Source organism: Camelus ferus, chromosome 2 (genome assembly GCF_009834535.1).
Source record: "Camelus ferus isolate YT-003-E chromosome 2, BCGSAC_Cfer_1.0, whole genome shotgun sequence".
In the NCBI taxonomy this organism is placed as follows: domain Eukaryota; kingdom Metazoa; phylum Chordata; class Mammalia; order Artiodactyla; family Camelidae; genus Camelus; species Camelus ferus.
The window spans coordinates 99,535,897-99,554,888 of record NC_045697.1 but is presented as its reverse complement, the minus strand read 5'-3'; the positions used below and the strand labels follow the sequence as shown (position 1 = coordinate 99,554,888).

General features: G+C 44.8%; 1 protein-coding gene across 4 annotated transcripts in view; it reads left to right on the top strand.

The window, feature by feature from the left end:
- Positions 1-718: 718 nt before the first annotated feature.
- MAML3 (mastermind like transcriptional coactivator 3) overlaps positions 719-18,992 on the top strand; it is a 391,314-nt gene continuing 373,040 nt past the window's right edge. For 2 of the 4 annotated variants that reach the window (XM_032463842.1, XM_032463840.1), the window contains exon 1: positions 719-2,770. In XM_032463842.1, the coding sequence (XP_032319733.1) occupies positions 2,294-2,770 (477 nt within the window). In that variant the 5' untranslated portion in view covers positions 719-2,293. Of the gene's footprint in view, positions 2,912-14,264; positions 14,901-18,992 lie in introns of those variants that run through there. The other 2 variants (XM_032463849.1, XM_032463844.1) reach the window with 2 other exon arrangements.

The following is an 18,992-nucleotide window of genomic DNA, read 5'->3' as shown; positions in this document are numbered from 1 at the left end:
TGATTAATTGGAGAAAAATATAGCTTCTTATTGCTCACATTATGAGGTTAGAAATAGCATCCTATGCTAATCTGCAATGCCAAGAAATGAAGATGGTTTAAATCAGATCTCATGACTAATGCATGAGATCCAAAGTTCTTTTATTTCTGGCTATTTTAGAAAACTGGGGTGTATTTTTACCCTAAAAACTAATTCTGTAAAATTTATTGAGATAATACAAAATGCCTTATTATTAACAGCTCACAATTAAGACTTTGTCCTACTGATGATCACAGCAATGCTCTTACTCTATATTATAAATTTTTTCAAAATTATGTATATGCAATAGGTTAAGTCCAGATTCAAGGATGTTATATTTGATCCTTAGTTCTTGTTAGTGTGGGTTTTTTTTTTTTTTTTTTTGATACTCAATATCTGGGAAATTGACAGAAAGTTTAGATTGCTTTCTGGGATTGCTTCTCGGTTTTAATTGTACTTACTGTGAATTCATTTAAGCAGAAAGAAATTATCTAGCAAGAAAGTAAGCTTTTTAGTTTTGCTTGTTTTTGTTTTGGTTATGACAAACTGTGAAATGCTGTGTTTTTCCTATAGTTCTAGTCCATGAAATCTGCAATCTTTCCACTTGATTTACGAAGGACCCTTAATTACTGCTGTCATTAGCACCTAGTGTTCGAAACAGTCTGTTAAAATGTACTGTGAGTCTCACCTCCAAGTCCCTGCTTGCTTTATTTTAATTTTTTCCAAGGGTAAGTAAAACAATAATTGCCCTAATAACAACAATCATTATGTACAGTGAATTAATATTCCAAGTTTTTTGTTGCCTATTTTTGTTCAGGATTTGGTATTTATGTTTTAAGACTGGCCTATAGTTGGAACAAGTGTCCATAAACAGGGTTATCACTAGCTAGGACTTATTACCTGGGTTTTTAAAACAAGCCACTCATTTGCCTTTTTCCTTCCACATGGATAGGGATGATAGACAACTGCTGTGAAGCTTCAATGTTTCTGCCTGGTCATGCACAGTTCTGCAATATAATGCATAAATGTATAACAACAACTTGGGCTCGCCTGATACCTTGCTTGGAATAAGGAAATCCAGCCAGGCGCGTCCACGCGGCCGTTCGCGCGCGCACACACACGCACGCGCACACACACACACGCCAAAAGTTGATTCATTCCCGAAATCCTCCAGAATCTTTCTTTTTCTCTTTTCTGGCAGCGCCGGCTTCCCAGTCTGGCAGTGAGGTTGGGGGCGTGGGAGGGGCAGGGAAGGCGAGCGGAGGGAGGCGGGAGCCCGGTGTCGGATGCCCGTGCGCGCCGCGCCCGCTCCTGCCGGCTGAGAGTCCGGGCCGGGTTTTGTGCCGTGTCCCCGGGCTTGTCTCACGGCCTCCAGCCGCCGCCGCTGCCGTGTTTACTGAGCTCGCGCGTCCTGATATCACTCCGCTGGCATGGAGGAGGAGGAGGAGGTGGAGGAGCGAGAGGAGGAGGAGGAGGCGGCGGCGGCGGCGAGCAGTTGATCATTGTGATGGTGGCAGGAGCAGCGGCGGCAGCGGCAGCCCAGCCGAGCGTTAGGGGCTGCTCTCTGCGCGGCGTTTTGCAAAGGACTTCACCGATCTACTTTTGCAGTCGCCTCGGACTGTCCATGTGTTTACTTCCCCCAGCCCAAGGATTCGATATCTAGGTTCCTGTGAAATGCAACTGAGCAGCCAAAGTACTTTGAGAACACGGGGCGGCATAAACACCAAAACTTTTTTGTGGAACGAAAATGCAATAAGCAAGCTTGCTGTTTTCCGATACGGTGTGGAGTGAGTGTGTGTCGCGCGTGTCCTCACTGGAGGCATATGCTTGTGTGTGTACATGGGGTGTGTTTTTCGGTACGTAGGGAGAAAATGCTTGCCAACCACCGGAAATCTCCTGGAATTTATTAGAAAATAATGGATTATAAAAAGAAGGCAGGCGAAGAGCGGATCTCCCCTTGAGTTGCAACCCGATTTGCTGCTGGCTCAGTTTGTTGTGATTCTTTTTGTTGATAGGTGTCTGATGGTATTCTGATAACACCCCCCTCTTTTTTCCCCCTCGAGCTTTACAGTTAAAAAAAAGGAAACAAACAAAAAAAACCACCCCAAAATCTCTCCCCCTTTTTTTTTCGCCCGGTCGGGATCGCTGTTTCCATCCATGTGCTTGCGTCTCCCCCGCGTTCCACTTAAACTATTTTAATCCTTGGACCCAAGGAGGAGGCTGATAGGGGGTGGATAAAAAAAGTTCTTCCAAAATAGTGTGCCCGGGGAGCAGGATGGGGGATTTCGCAGCCCCCGCTGCTGCCGCGAATGGCAGTAGTATTTGCATCAACAGTAGCCTGAACAGCAGCCTCGGCGGGGCCGGGATCGGTGTGAATAATACTCCCAATAGTACTCCCGCTGCTCCAAGTAGCAATCACCCCGCTGCCGGCTGCGGCGGCGGCGGCGGCGGCTCCGGGGGCCCCGGCGGCGGATCGGCGGCCGTCCCCAAGCACAGCACGGTGGTGGAGCGGCTCCGCCAGCGCATCGAGGGCTGCCGGCGACACCACGTCAACTGCGAGAACAGGTACCAGCAGGCTCAGGTGGAGCAGCTGGAGCTGGAGCGCCGGGACACCGTGAGCCTCTATCAGCGGACCTTGGAGCAGAGAGCCAAGAAATCGGGTGCCGGCACCGGGAAGCAACAGCACCAGAGCAAACCCCAGCAAGATGCGGAGGCTGCCTCGGCGGAGCAGAGGAACCACACGCTGATCATGGTGAGGGCGCGCTGGCAGCGGCATGGGGCGCGCGCGTGGCGGGGGGAGGCGTGGAGCTTCTTACAAGGGGGCACGAGGATCTGATTTGCACGGCGGGGGAGGTGGGCTGAAGCCGAAGGGTTTAACATCAACTTTTCTGAGGTAAAAGCTGCCGTCGCCGCTACCTGTTAATCTGTCAGGGTTGTCAGATTTGGGGAAGAGGGGGCGAGAGGGGGAGAAGCCAGTCACGACTGCGAGGGGCGGAGGGAGCCTGGAGGAGCGTCGGAGTGAGGCACTGGAAAAGTCCCCCCCCCCCTTTCTTAGATACCGATTTGAAGGAGTGAACCCAGAGTTGAAACCTCGCTCCTCCTCTTCAGCGCTCTCACCCCACCCCCCAGAACCGTCCCCCCTTCGCCCACCCCTCTCAGCACATCTGCCGGGTGCAGGGAGATATTGATGCTGTCGCAGATTCTGGGCGGGCACCAGGCCTTCGAAACCTGGGGGAGAGGAGGAGGAAGGGAGATGCTCTCGCCTCCTCTCCCCAACTCACCCCATTCGGGCTGAGAAAGTCTTGAGAGTTTTGTGAATGAACTTTGAAGTGGGTGAGAAGCAAGCGAGGGTGGTTGCGCGCGCGCACGCGTGCGCGCGCGCCGATGCGGGATGCGGGTGCGCTCCCTCGCCTCTTGAGACACCGGGCTGGCCTGGCAGGTGGAACGGCCCAGAGGGCCGAGGGGGGAGCTGCTCTTGGGGGCGGGTGAGGAGACCTAAGCCCTGGGCTTACGCGGAGAGTCCCCGCAAGCAACTTCGGTGGGGATTGTTTTCTCTCCTCCTCTTAAACTTGCTTGCACAGAGCTTTCTCCGCTTCTCTCCCGCCCTGCTCCCCGCCAACTTTCCGGGCCCGTCTGATAAGCCTGGAGGAGTGGAAGGTAGCGGGGAGGTGAAAGAGGCTTAAATGTCTGGGTGGGTGGGTTCGAAGTAGGAGGAGCAGCCAATGGCTTAACTTCTCCGGGAGGAAGGGGCAGTTCCCACCCCCTAACCCTGAGGGTAGAATCCTTTCTCTTATCTCCTCTCTCCGGTTCTTTTGCTTTCCTTTCTGGGTTGGGGGGCGGGGGGAAGAGGGAGCCGGAAGCTTGGGAAGGTGTCTGCGGCCCCCATCCCCGCCGGGCTGCCCGGGTTAGGGCTGTGCGCGTGTGCGGGGTGGGGCGGGCGGTGGAAATCCGGGAGCGCGGAGGGGCCGCGGGGCTTCTCCCGTTTCCCCCGCAGACCGCACCTCGATCCACGTCGCAGGAGGCCCTCTCGGTGTGCTGTTTATAAGTCGCGCGCGTCCCCGGTCTGGGGGTCGTCGGCGCCGGGGGTGGTGCGGGTGCCGGCGCGGGCTTTCGCCGGGCGCTCCGTGACAAAGAGCCTGCTTGGGGGAGGGGAAGAGGACAGGCCGCTGCGCTCCTTCCCCACCCTCTCCATTTTCCCCCACCCCGCACGTGAAGAGGAACAATTTGTTTATCTTGGGCTTCAAGAATCCTTCCCTCCTCCCGGTTCTCCGAGGCTGCCCAGTCCCTCCCCTCTCTCCTCCCTTCTCCCCTCCCTCCACGGCGCGATCCAGTCCCAGTCCCGCCGGCAGCACCTTCTCCCCCCACCCTTCCTCCTCCTCGCTCCCTCGAGCCCGCCTTCCCCCTCCCTTCTGGAACGCGGCCGTGGGGGGAGGGAGCGGGAGGCGCTTTGTCCGCCTTGCGGCCGGGCTTGGCCCGGGAGACCGCGGGGCTGGGAGGGGCGCTACGCCCCACGGCCCTGCCCCCACCCCCGATGCCGCCCCCGCCCCGCGGGCCCGACCTCCCCGTGCCGCCGAGCCTTCTCGGGGCGCGAAGAAGAGGCGGACTCGGTTTGGAGGAAGAACGACGGTCACAGAGTCAGGGAGGGAGGTTCTCGCTTTACAAACAGGAAGCTGAAAACCACTTACACAGTGTAGCTTTCCTGATTGTACCCGGAGGCGGGGCGGGACCTGCATCTTGACTGTATCTCGCGTGCCCTGCTGGTACCTATTTCTCTCCAGGTCCGCGCCTTCTCCCACTCCCCCCCCCCTTCGCTCCCTTACACGGATCGGGAGACTCACTTTGTGAACCTAAGACTCAAGTAGCATTTGAAAGGCACTGAGAATGTCATCCTTGCCTGTTCCACGCCCTCTTTTCTTGTGTTTGTACACCCCACACGCATGGATTGCGTCGGGATGGACTTCGGTTTGAGGCTTCAAAATCTCAGCCCCACGGACTCTCTCTTGACCTTTCGGGATGGAGGACTGCTGTGGCGTTACCTCGCCAGCTGGGCAACGCTGGAACAAAAGCCAGTGCCCTGTCCCTTTTGATCGCGGGCAGGAACAGTAGAGTTTGCTGCCAGAAAGTTTAAGTGTTTGGGTTGTGTTCTCTCCAGGGTGCCGTATCGGCCCTGGGAGGAGTGGAGGGAGGACTCCGAGTGTGTGCGCCTGGGTTATAATACACTCGCAGGTGGGAGCAAGCCCTGGATCCTGGCGTTACCTGAAAGGAGGTACCAAGCCCAAGCCAGAGCTTACTTTGGGAAATGTAAAGATAGTGCTTACTTGAATGGACGAGATGTAAGCTGTAAATTTCATGGTGAATCCTTGTTCAGCAAGTTAACAACAGATAGAGTTGGCAAATGATTGTCAGAAAATAACACTTTTCTATCAGTTTTATGACAATACTTTAGCCTATTGATTAGACTGATGTACAGGAGTATATATTAGCTTCAACTGTTATTTCATATATTCACCTCCCATTGATATAAGTAGCAAGTTATGTGTGATGAGTGTAACGAAAATAAACTGCTTTAAATCCTAAGCAAAGAGTTGCATGTAAATGCTGTGTGGCACGAAAAGAAAAAAAAAAGTTAACATCCTCCTCTACAAGTTATTTTTCCTTTAAAAACAATTAGTTTAAAAATGTACATCGGTATTTTAACTTAGCTTGTGTGTGAGATAAAAATCTTGAAAACACATTGCAAAAAAATGTTGATCTTTTCTTGAATTAGGTGCTGGATTTTAGTTGGGCTCTTGGGAGGTGGGGTATGGAGCAATTATATTTAGTTCTTAGAATGAGATCTCCATTTGGAAAGCCCTAAAGAAAAGCAATAATCAACCAGAGCCTAATAATAATAATAATGGTGATGATAAAAATGAAGATGAATAGAATTCTTTTCTGTTTTATTGCTATTGTTTACCTTCGTAGGGCCAATATGTCTAAAGTACTAAATATTGATTAGCTCTCTTTCCGCTTGGCTTGGGTTAGGAAGGCAGTCCAATCAAGGCTTTACCTCTTTTGATTTATTTTCTTATACATTTACATTTACAAGTATAGGCCTGAAAAACAAGCAAACCAGAAGCAGGGTGGCTGAGGTGAAGTAGAAATCTTCCTTGGCACCAGGCTGCTGCGAGGGGCCTGGGTTTTTTGGGAGTCCCAAATAGCCCTGTTAAAGAGCAGGTAGCCCTGGCCTGGGTTTGAAGCTGCATTACCTCAGGTGAAAAGTAGTTTATGGAGTAGTAGCCTAATGACCCCCCCCCCCCCGCCTCCATGTTATTTATTCAGAAGGGTCCCCCCACCCAAGAGTTGTTGATGGAAACTACTGATTTTACCTATTAGTGAATTGCAGTGACAAGGTGTCTTTTCCTAAAATAGTTCTAATTATTTGTGGTAGCAGAATGAGACATTATCACTGTCTGTACTTGGAACTGAAGTCCTGGTTAAAATTTTAAGATAAATGCTAATTGACAAGTTCATGTTCAAGCCAGGGATAGATTGGCTTGAGCAAGGTGTAATCACTCAGGCATGCCGAAAAGCATGACAATGCAGTCTTCAGAATCAAAATGGTGGTAGTCTTACTTGACCTGGATAAACCCATGTTTTCATGACCTTTCTACTTATTAGCACCATTATAACTTCCAGAGTGTGCTTAATTCATACACAGCTTACAGACTATGTAAATAGATGTGATTCCTGCTCTGCAGAGTTTATCACATAAAATTCACTTGATAATAAGTGTATTAATCACTGAATATTGGAGAGAATTGCAACCTATCTGAAATGTTCTCCTCTGCTCCTGGAAGAGATCTAGGAAATGTTAACATACCAGTCCAGGGCTAAATCTCCTTATAAATGAATCTGGTTTCCCATTTCTTATCCTGTTGAAGGTAAATTACTGGCTTTGTAGCCAGGTTTTTTGGCAAGCTTGTAATGTCAAGCCATTTCTAAATCTTTCCTATGAACCTTTTCTTTGCCTTATCCTGTTCTCCTGTTCTCCTGGGTGATAGGATTGACAGTGTCTCTTGAAAAACCTTCTGTAGCCCACACAGGGTGTGCATTAAGCATGTGAAAAACTTTTTGAAATTGCATTTCCCTGTGCTTCACAAGTGTTTGTCTTTTCTTTTAATTCTCAAGAAGCACTAAAAAAAAAAAAAAAAAAAGCTCCAGTACATATTTAATTATGTTATTTACGTTCTTTGGTTGTGGTACGTTTTCTTTAGTCCTGGGCAGCCAGTGATCAGAAAAGTAGAAGCATCGTTAGTTCATCATTGATCATCATCTTCAAAATGCTCTTCAGGCTGAATTCCTTCCCAGGGAAAGCGGAGTTTTCAGGCAGATTGCATACTTGATACTTTCCATACTGTCTCAGAATTACAAGGGTAAGCTTTAGAATCTTTGTAGGCTTTCTGTCACCTGATATGAGAAAAATGAACACGGACATGGTGTACTGACATTTCTGTAAGAAGGATGAGGATTTTAAACATTAAAATGGAGGTATTTTCTATTGAGACCAATAGCCAACTGTTGTTAAAAAGGTTTCCTGACAGGGTTCTTCCATTTGGTTAAGATAAGACTGGAGGAATTTTCTTTCATTAGTGCTGCTACCATAGAGGGAATCTAGTATAATAAGCCATTCTGCACACTGCATAGTAATTTTTGGACCCATTTGAAGTACTTAACATTTTCTTTAAAGTCATTTGTGTTTTACTTGTGATTAGTGCTCCATGTATATTAATCAACACTTCTATATTCTTGAGCTTAAGATGGCTAAGTTCTGTCATCTCTTTCCACTTTTCCCATTGTAGAGAACTGTGAAATCAATCAGATGTCAGAATCTTATAAAGAGGAACATATTTAAAACTCAGTCCCAAGATTTTCATAATATCTGCCTTTTAACTCTCCCAAATAGTTTTGCATTTTTCACTCTGTTATTCAGAAGTGGATTATTGAGTTTTCGGGTCCTCCAGCTGTTTGTTTTTCTTTCCTCCTTCTGCTGCCAGCCTTTTGGTCTTTTCACTGATCTTTAGCACCTTTACCAAGGAGTGGGAAGAAGCAATAAGAAGAGAAACTTAATTTTGGTGCTTCCTCCTCTCACGACTAATGAAACAATTTGGGTAAGATACCAATTTTGGGTTAATTATGGATTTGATCTTTTATACCATTTACTGTTCATTAGCACAACTCTTAGAGAGTAGATTGAATTTTTAAATGTTACTCATTTATTCAACAATACTAGTACACAGTCCATAGGGCTTCAGAGAAGTTAAAATGCTAAATCACACTCTTCCATCCAAGACTTTGACAATGTAGTATATTCTTTGTAGATTTTCAGTATTATTCTAGCTAGGTTTAAGGGAATAATGGGTTTTTGTTTGTTTTTTAATCAGTATTAGACTTGATGCCAGTGACTTCTCAACAGTTTCAGGCTGAGTTATACCCCCTTCCCATGACATTGTAAGTAAAATAATATTCATTAGTTTTCTGTTGTTTCAAACTAATTAGACATTTGTTTCTGGGGAAACAAAAAGTTGATTTACAAATGACAACATCAAAGTTATTGGATCCCCTAACTTAAATTTTCATTAAAAATAGAAGCATGCTTTTCAGACAGACCCATTCCAAAAATTCATTGCTCATGTCTGTGAGATAGAAATGGAGGCTTTTGGAAAATCAGCTTTTACCAAAAGCTAATTGCTTTTCCTTAACTTAGAAAAAAACCTTTTTTTGTTCTTGTTTAAATCTAACGAAGTTTAAAGAACTAAAGTAATACGGTTGGATAAAATACTCAGAAGATGGAGTTGAGGGCCTACTGTATAATAAATACTTAAAGATCATAGGGTTCCATTCCATGAATCAGAGAAGGAGCGCACTTTTAAAAGTCTACCTGGCTGTTCCATCTGTTAAACAGTTGAGGGGCTTTTGAGTTGTGGATAAGCAGCTCCATCTGGGAAAGAAGCACAGTGTTCCTTTAGGGCCACCATACACACATGTGTAGAAAAAGGAAATTACTATGGCTCAGGTTTTTACTTAAAAAAATTTTTTTATGGCAAGCTGCTTAAACTGTTCCTGGGAGAATTTAATAAAAATCTCAAAAGGCTTAGAGTACTTCCTCTGACTTAAGGAAAGTCATTTCTTAAGTGATTTCTTAAGGATAATTTAGACACCTCTTTTTAATTATATTGGACCTCCCATTGGTTGGAGGGACCTTCATGCTGAAGTAGAATCTTTTAAAAGAATGACTAACATTCATCCTCCTTAAGCAATGGCTTAACAACCATAGCAAACTTGAGTGGAATATTTAAACTACCAACCTCCAGAGTTTCCTAACTCCTTAAATCTCTGTCCAGCTGGGTAGAATCTGGTTGTGTAATGTTTCATATTATGGACTCTCCAGTCCTTAACTATCTAAGTGTTCACTGTGCATGTGAAGACATCATTAGGATACATTCCTGTGTCTCTCTCCTTCCCTCTCCCAGTATCTTTCTGCACCTCTAGAAAACTCATGTCAGGACAGGGGCTTCTTTCCCTTCAAAGGAAAAGGCTGAAGTGCTGAGTCTATTTGTGCAGATTCAGCCTGGGTCATAGCTGGGACTCAGAAGCATTGCTCAGCTGTAAAAGACAAGCTCTCCTAGTGCCCTTTATTCTCACAGTGGTGGGTTATTTTTCTTTCTTTGATTATTTGTTAGATGCTGAAAGTAGCTCAGTGATTGAGAGTGAATCTAAAGGGACTGGAACCCAGTAAAGGGCTTTAAGGGACTCCAGTGGTAAAGAAGAGAGCCAAAAGGGGATGAGGATTTTGGAGGCAGCTCCTGGAATAGATGGCAAGTGAAATAGAAGAGAGGTGATTGGTTTTACTCCTCTGGGGTAAACAGAGAGTATCCTGGTGCCTTGGGAGTTTACAGTGATAACCTATGCTTTTACTAGTCTATTCTGAAACTGCAGACCTTACTAAAACTCAAATATATATTTTCCAGAGCTAATGGCAATATTGTTTATATCTGGAAAAAAAATTACTTCCTAAAATATTTCCATGCTTCCTTAAATGACTACCTCAGCCATTTAAATTGATTTACTGTAGAATTCCTCTAAATCAGAGATTCTCAGTTGGTGGATATTTTGCACCACCCTTCCCAAAAACATTTGGCATTGTTGGGAGACATTTTTAGTTGTCACCACTGGAGGGGTGCCACTGCTGTCTAGTGGGTAGAAGCTGAGGATGCCATTAAACATCCTGCAGTGCGCCCACAACAAAGAACCACCCTGTCCAAAATATCAGTATTGCTGCAGCTGAGAAACCCTGCCTGAAACAAGGAGCTTTCTGAGGAGAAGGTTGAAAGTACAGAGTGTGACTTTCCTCACAGCTTTTCAGAGACACTCTTACTGCTTACAGGGTGGAGGAGGGTGGGGTGCTACTGTGAGGTAGAGGGTCCTGGGAAGAAGTTACAGCACTGCCATGTCGTGTTTCAGCTCTGGCCCCATGCTGGTCTGGCTCTTCCCTTCATGACTGTCTGGTTAGGAAGGTGAACACAAGTCATTCTTTTTGCCTCTCAGAGTGATTGTTCAGCTCAAAGGAATTAATATATGTAAGAGCCCCAAAGACTTTCTGGGGTTACACAAATGCTCGGCTTATTTTTATGAATTACTTTCCTGTCACTTAATTGTGTGCCCCTCACCCAAGTGCAGACTTAAAGTTGAGTGATTTAAGGTTTATTTCACTCATGCATAAACCAAAGTCTCATGGCTACATATGGAGTGACTGCTACATACTGGACACTATTTCTAGGCACTGGGGACACAAAGTGAACTGAGGTCCTTGCTCTAGTTGGACTCACAGCAGAGCATCAGTCCGTGTCTCAGATTAGCTGTATGAAATGGTCTTTGTGGCCTTCTAAGAACATGTTCATGTAGGTCATTAATAAGCTAACATTTAGGAAAATCCTAAGGGTACTAAATGCTCAGTTATCTTCTTGCAAGCTTCCTACAGCTATGGCTCCCTTGCATTCTCTCTATAGCAACATTTATTTCATTGTTTTTCAAATCAAATCACTTTGTAGAGGGGAGAGGATTAGTTGGTGTGGTGGAGAATAAGATTAAAGGATGGTTGTTAAAAGTGAGGCAGATGATCACCTTTCTTTCCTTTTTTTTTTTTTTTTGAATAGGTGACACTTGTAGCACCATAATCACGACTTGCCATCAAGCTCTTAGAGTAAATTAGACAAAGAGGAGGAGCATTTAGAAAGAAGCAGGCAGGAGCAGGAAGGTGCAAGGACTTGAAGCCGTATCACATGAAGAATAGCTGGGAGACCTGGAGGTGTTTAGTCTGATTCAGGGGATGATATGATTACTTTCTTAAAATATTTGAGGGGCTGTCATGTGGAGAAAGGATTAGATAATGCTCTTTATGGCCTCAAGGGGATAGAGTTAGGATCAGTGGTTGGCGGGTTGTTAAGAGCAAGGTTTGGTTTAATATATATATAAAAAACAATTATATGACAATTGAAGCTGTTCACAGATGAAAGGGCTGTCTTGATGAGTGAAAACGATCCAGCAAAAGTTCAATTAGCTGAAAAGCTGGAGAAGAGATGACAACATCTTTCTTCTTTCTAAAATTATAATGTTTTTAAGCAATATAAAAATACAATCCCAGTTAGAAGAGGACAGAGCTTTGTCTCTTTGTTCATCTTTAAATCTTCGTGATAGAAAAAGACCTTCCTGTACATGAGAGGAACTCTAAATATTTGTGGAATAAATTGCTAAATGAAAATGAGTAGACAAAGTGACTTAATTCCTCTGCCTCAGTGTTTCCCCCTCCTCTCAGAAGTCACCATGGTTTAGAATAACTCTCCAGACCTCCTGCTTTTTGTATATGTATATACTATAGGATACATATCACTACATGTTAGTTTTTTCCTACATAAATGGAATCATATTATAAATACGGTTCTGAGATTTACTTTTTCTACATAATGTATTTTGGAGATCTGTCCAAGTCAATTCATATAGACCCTTAACTCATTTTTTTAAACTGTTCTATTGCATTTCATAATATAAATGTTCCATAAGTTGTGGAATGATCCCCTTATGAGAGAGACTCTGGTAGTTTCTCATTTTTTGCCAATTAAGCGTTACTTTATTGCAGTGAACACCCTTATCCATATGTCCCTTGTACATATGTGAGCATTTCTGTAGCACAGATTTGGACTCTTTTCCATATGTAATATGTATAAACAGAAAAAGTTGGCCAAAAAAGTCTCTTAACCTAATATGGTTCAACATAGCACCCAAATCTTATTACAGCTCATTTTAGGGCAAATGCTAAAAAAAGTGTCCACTGTACCAACTGGTCTGGATCTTTGCTGTCTACAGTTAACACTGTTAATTTTTAAAGGTTGTGTATTTGGCCACACACTTTCCAGGAATGACTTTTTCTTTTCATCTGGTCCTAACGATGGAGTTGGTGGGAGTCTAGTTAACCGGCTCCTGCTCGTGCTGTGAAAGTGGGAAATTCACTATCTTGAATGAGTTTGTGGTCTCTTTACCATTCCTGAGCTTTGTGTTTCCCAGGCCTGCGTGGCTTTATTTGTAAAAGGTATTTCAGCTATTGCTAGAGTTCGGTGGGGGGAGGGCAGTGGGTGCAGGTTTGAGTGGTCGTAAAAACCACAGGTCTGTGAGTTGCCACTTCCTACAGGTTCAATTACCTTGACTAATCCAGTCATCTGTGTAACATGGTAATAACAACCTGCTGACCTGGCCCACTGTAGAAAGTGCATCAGAATGGGCTTGCCTCAACAGTCACCTTAGAGCGTTTGTTTCAACAGTGAGAAGTCCTATCAGTTTTAATTATACATGTGGGCTGACATGGTCTGAAGACTGCCCTTCGTCGGGTTTCTTGGTCATTTTGATTTACCTTTGCCCTGGCAGCTTCCCTACAGCGAGACCCTAAGAGCCATAGTCTATGTTTTTACAGAGCGGGAGCAGTTTGGCTCCAGAATCCACACTCTTGGCTACAGCATTATTCTGCTTTCATCTGACTGAAGGGTTCGCTCTTGAAAAGGTGGTGTGGGCAGCTGCTTTTTCTAAATAACTACTCTCTCCCAAGGAGTCATCTCCACCTACTTGACTTTCCTTTAGGTCTTAAGATCAGTTTGAACTGGAGTCCAAATGAAGCTACGTGGTAGTGCTGCTCCTTGGCTGGCTCTGCTGTTTTTGAACGAGGATCCCCCACTTGGCTGTCTCCTGGCCTCATGTACCTCTGGCATCGAGTGTCTCTCTCTCCCTATCTCCTTTACCAACACCTCATGTTTTACCTTTGGCACAGTGATGGCAGGACCTGGAAACTGGTACAAAATGTTGAGCCACAGAAATAAACTGAGGGTAGAGATGCAGATGATTAGCCTCAACCTTGGAGGTCATTCTCTCCCCAAGTGATTCCAATAAACCAGGCATTCTGCTTCAATTGATGGCCTAGATACTGATAAGTGGCAGGCATTTTCTGTCTTTTAGCTGCACCATGTAGCATCTTAGTGAAGAAAAACCCCTTTGGCCAGTGAAGCTAATGCAGCCATGTGCTCAGTGCCGACTTTAGAGGAGGGGGCTTCAGTGTAAAGACAGTTAGACTATGTTCTGCTTTAGTAGCTTGAATAGTGAGAGTTGGTTGCACATAAAATAAGAAACTTGCTTCTAATCTTGAAAGTAGGCCAGCCAGTATGATCAACGAAGACATCCTTAAAGTTGCTGCTCTGGTCATGCAATACAACTTCAGTCTTTGACTCTTCCTGCTGACAGCCAAGTTTAAATGGTCAAGTTTAGTTTTTGTGAGTCTACCGTCCCTCTGGAGAGGTGTCATCTGACTTGCATTTTGCATCAAATATAATGTTTACCTGTACATTGATTGTAGACAGACAAATGGTTCTCTGTTTTGAATATTAGTTATTCCATGGCTGTCTGATTATAGTGATTGAATACAATTGCTTTCCAAAGACTAGTGAGATTATGGCTATGCAGCAGTAAACTTCTAATTTCTAATTCCTTTGGAAATCATTCTTTTATTTCTTTTTGGAAGAGTCCAGAGATGATTTGTAACAGATAATAAATGACCAGAATCAAGTCTTACCTTATCATGGAGTTTTTTTTTTTTAACATATCTTACAAAAAGTAAGTGTTTCAGACTTATTTTTTGGGAAGTGGATATAAATTCATACAGAGGCATATCTGGAGGTTAATGTTCACATTCACACGAAGAAATTGGACATATGTCAGAGCTTGACAAAATTTTCTGGATGCTAAGTAAAAGAAATAAGACCGTTTTAATTGTTCATTCTTGAGTTCTGGCTTCAGAACAGTTGAGTGATAATAATGCTGGAGTTCCCAGCATGGGTAAAGCAGACATGCCCTGTGCCAGCTCACATCTTCTTTTCTGGGCTCCTTCTGTCCCTGGTTCTAATTCACTGGTTTCCATCCTTCCTCCTGGCCGCCATGGGAGGAGCGTGTGTCTGGAGCATGGACTCCTTTGAGCGCGTGCATGCCTTTAAGAGCATGCAGATGATGTGTATCTTTAATCACTTAAGGTATTTCCTCCCAGTGGTGTGTGCAGAACAGCACCTCCCGGATTGTAACATTCTCTCCCTCTTCACATCCTGCAGTAGCCCTTTCCCTGGAGATTCCCTGATGTTGGGTAAACAGAGGTGGTTTATATAAAGAATCAGCTTTCTCAGTTGAGAAGTTGTTACGGGTAAACGGTTGAAAACGCATTTTGCGGTTTAACTGGGAATTCCTCAATGGTTTGCAGCTGCTATTGGATTTTTAAAAACACATACGTTTGTCTTCTTCAACGAAGCCTGGAAACAGTGAGTTTAAATTTGGATTTCATGCTGCTTACTTCTCAGAATGTGTTGAAGGAGGATTTGAAAAACTTATTTGTCATAACATTGAATAACTATACTGAAAAAAAATGTTTTTGGCAGGTGGCGTGCATTAGAGTGGAATAGGTTTGGTGCCCAGGATGAACTTGGACGATGTCATGGTAACTTAGAGGGTGGCAAAGTAGGATAAACTGGACTTTGGGGATCTGGAGTATCTGGGGCCTCAGCTATTGAAATTCAAATGGATTGTATCTCCCCACCCCCCACCCCACCCCCCAGTGTTTGATCCTGTTCTTAGATTGAAAGGATTGATATGAATCATTCAGGGCCTTTTCTTAACTTTAAGTTTGTGGTCTGAGATTGGAATTGGAACACTCAGAAATACGTAACAATAGTTTCAAGGAAGGGAGGTTAATGATAGTGTATGCTTGGGAGAATCAGGTCTTTGTTCCCTCTGCTGAGGTGCCGGCTGTCTGTGTTACTGGTTTGGTAGGCTTCGTGTTTATCTGCGGTCTGGAATGTCAAAGGATTGCCAACCTAAGAATTTTGCTTCCCTCTCTACCCTAAAATGATGGTGTAGGAGTTTCTGGTATTGGCTCATGAAGGCGGGGACGACCATATATGGAAGAGGGAAGGGGGACTGGCTGGCTTTGGTATTCTCATCCATTCTTCCTAATGCCATTTTCATTACTCTATTAACAGAAAGTGGATACTCTGGATAATTATTTATGTATGTCTCTTCCTTCACAGTGTAATGCACACTTCACTTGTTTTCTTCAACTTTTTGTAATGTGTGTGTTTATGATACATTGAAGAGCAATAAATTTGCAAAGAGATAATTAGCTTTGACAGACTTACAGAAATGAGACTGTAAAAGGAGGAAGCAAGAGGGTTGCTTAAGCAAAGGATTCCATTACTGGCTTGGAGGGAAATTATCCAGATAAGAAATTCTTCAGTTTTAAAAGTTCCCAACCACTTGGGCAGCCATGGTTTTAGGAAGAAGTGGACTACTGTGTGATATTTAAGAATTTAAATATTTTCATAGTTTAAAAAAGTCTTTATTTCTTTATTCTCAACATAGAATTTTTAAATGGAGAAATTCAAGATACTGAGGAATGAAAATGGGAGGAAGAAACAGGTACTCAGCCACTCGTGCTAAAATCCCTTATGTTGTTCTCAATGCCCTTTAATCTGCCTCTTAGCATGAGCATGTATCTTTTTACCTTAAAGAAGAGTCCTCCTTTCACTTGGGTGACTCATGCATTGGGGGAAATGGCCTTCAAGAAAAACGGCTCATTCAGCATTAACTTGACTTAGTAGTCCCTCCCAAGTTGGGCATCCTTTGCAAAGAGGACAATTAAACTGTCTCCATGTCTGTAAAGAAAGAGATTAACCATGAGGTTGGGTTAAATTATTCCTATTATTGTACATTATTTTGTATTTTTTGGATTAAAAAGAAAACTTGTGGAACAGAATGTGAACGACTGATTATGGCAAAAAGCAGGGGGTACAGTTCACATCCTCTAAGTAAAAGGAATGAGTCACTAAGTCTCCAGCGTCGCCATTATTCCTACAGCCCCTCTTAACTGGGCCAAATCCTGCCTGATGATACGGGAAAATAAAGGGCTCATCTAGAATGTTCTGAGGTATACTGGTTTAATGCGCATAAGAGAGGGAAGAGAAGGTGTTTTAGGAACGTTTACCTGAGAAAGAAAATGTTTACGGTCACGACTACGGGATGGGTGACTGTAAGCTCTCAGTCGCAGGATCTCCAAGCACTGACCAGGGACTAGCTTGAAGGTGAGCCCCACGAGAGTCGGGAGAGAGCAAAGGTTTGGATTTCCGGGGCCGTGGGACCGTGTCTCTGGGCATCAGAGCGAAGGGCTCCCGTAAAATGTCTAGCTCTTTTCTCCCCACACCCAGGAGCGGCTTCTGCTCCCCCCGCCCCCTCCCCTCCTCCATCTTCTGTTCCATGAATAAATATTATGTGGTTTGGTGCTCATTACTCTTTGATATGAAAAAAGGCAATTCATTAGGTTGAAGGAGGAAGGGGAGGGAGACACCATTTTTCACCCGGTGCATCAAGCACGGTTACCCTGATTTGAATTCCCAGAAAAGTAATAAAACAGTGAAGATAATGATAAAACAGCTCCTGGCTGACAGCTGTGCAGCACACGGGAACCCCGCACACAGGGCCCCGTGCTGCAGCAGGACAATATTGTGGAGCATATGGCGCATTGCAAGCCAGTTGTTGAACTCGGTGGCCGGCTTTTGTTTGGGTGACTCTCCCAGCGTTGGGCCTGGGGTGGCTCTTCAGAAACTTCTAGTCTCCTCTACAGGAGGGTTCTTGGCTCCCGGCCAGCCGTTCCGTATGGTGGCCGACTCAGGCCACGCGGAAGAGCTGGGGCCGGGGCAGCGTTCACGCCTCCTTACTTCGGTCCCTAATCAGATCGTCTGTTCAGCAGGGAGAAATGGGGGTCGTTTTTCCATGCAGCCCAGTGGCTGCATTATCAAAGGGACATTTTCTACGGGAATGTCAATTAATTATTATCGATGCATTCATTCACCGGAGCTCACTTCTTCCTGTGAGAGTGAACATGGTTTTGTTTTTAGTGCTTTTAAGTTACACTTTGCACATTCCCTTTTCATTTCTAGAGCTAGAATAGCTAAAACCAGCAAGTACGTTAGGGCCAGTGTTGCTGCCCGAAAGGAGCGTGTGTACCCGTCTATCTAGTTTTTACAAGACGGTGCTAAAATAGGCCCTTTGCTTAGCATGGTCTGTTTTTCCAAATGTGTGAAGCTGGCATGTGTGTGTGCATAAAAAGACTAATTAACTCCACTTTCCTCAAAGGGGTGTCCTTGGCTGCCCCCCCCCCCCCAGGAATGTGCCCTACGCTGGCCAGAGCTGCGCTGTCACCCTGAATCCTTTTACCACTTCAGCCTCTATAGAGTCATGGTCACTCGTTCTGGTTCCTGATTGATTCTTGACTCCAAAGTGCCAGGGAGGGTCCAGAAGGGCCCCACAGTCCTGGGAGCGTGGTTCCTGCAAACGTGGCAGAAGGCCCGTCTCTGAGAGAATCACACTCCATGCGGAGGGGCGGTAGCCAGTGCTATTGTGCTGCGTGCGTGAGAATATTTTTACTTCAGGAGCTGAGAGGCGAACATGGGTGGTGTTGATCTCCTGATTGGGGAGCACCAAATGTCACCATATTCTTGATTTCTGTGGGACTTTTTTTTTTTTTTTGAAGAACAGCTGTGAAGTTTGTGTTCTGGTGTTGGGGTCAGTGAATTTCTTTCTCTCAAATACAAATGTCATTCCAAGGCCGATTCTACTGTCAAAAAATATACATATGTATGTGTATGTATATTTATTTATTTCTGTGATGTTCCACTAATGACTAATCAGAGGTTACATTTGAACACTGGGGCTCTGCAGGGGGAACTGATTTATTTTTTCAGGCCTGGATTGTGCATGTGTGATCACTGGCCTTGAAAATAATGTTTTTAAGTGGAGGAGAACAGATCTGTTACAAATCTGCTGTAGGTAGGGATGGACTTGCTGTAGCATTTGGGGGCTTGGAGAGTTAATGCCTGTGGCCTGGATGTGATTCAGAGCATCCCTAGGAATAAGTGAGTCCTGTTTTCTGTGTACTTGCTGGGTTGGTGGCAGGAGCTCCTTGCCAGTGTGGACACCCTTTGAACCTTTTCTTGATAGTGTTTTTTCACAAGTCATAGTCAGGGGAGAGGTATTTCAGCTTTTACTTTCCCAAGTTTCCTGTGTTAGGGAAGTGATCTTTACCTTCTCTCCCTTTAAGAGATGAAAGCAAGAAGATTATGACTAAAAAAGATCTACATTTGACTCTTCTTCCCTTTCCTTGCCCTGAGCCACGTGGAAGCCAACCACAGCCACCCTGGAGGTTTTACTACAACTATCACAGCCTCCCACCGAGGGTGAGCTGATAGAGAAGGCAGAAGGGATGAATAGGGGAGAAAGAAAAAGATCTGGAAAGGAAACCAGGAGAAAGGAGGAAGAAGATGAGGGTAAGACATGATAAGATATTTTTGGCTGTTAAGAAT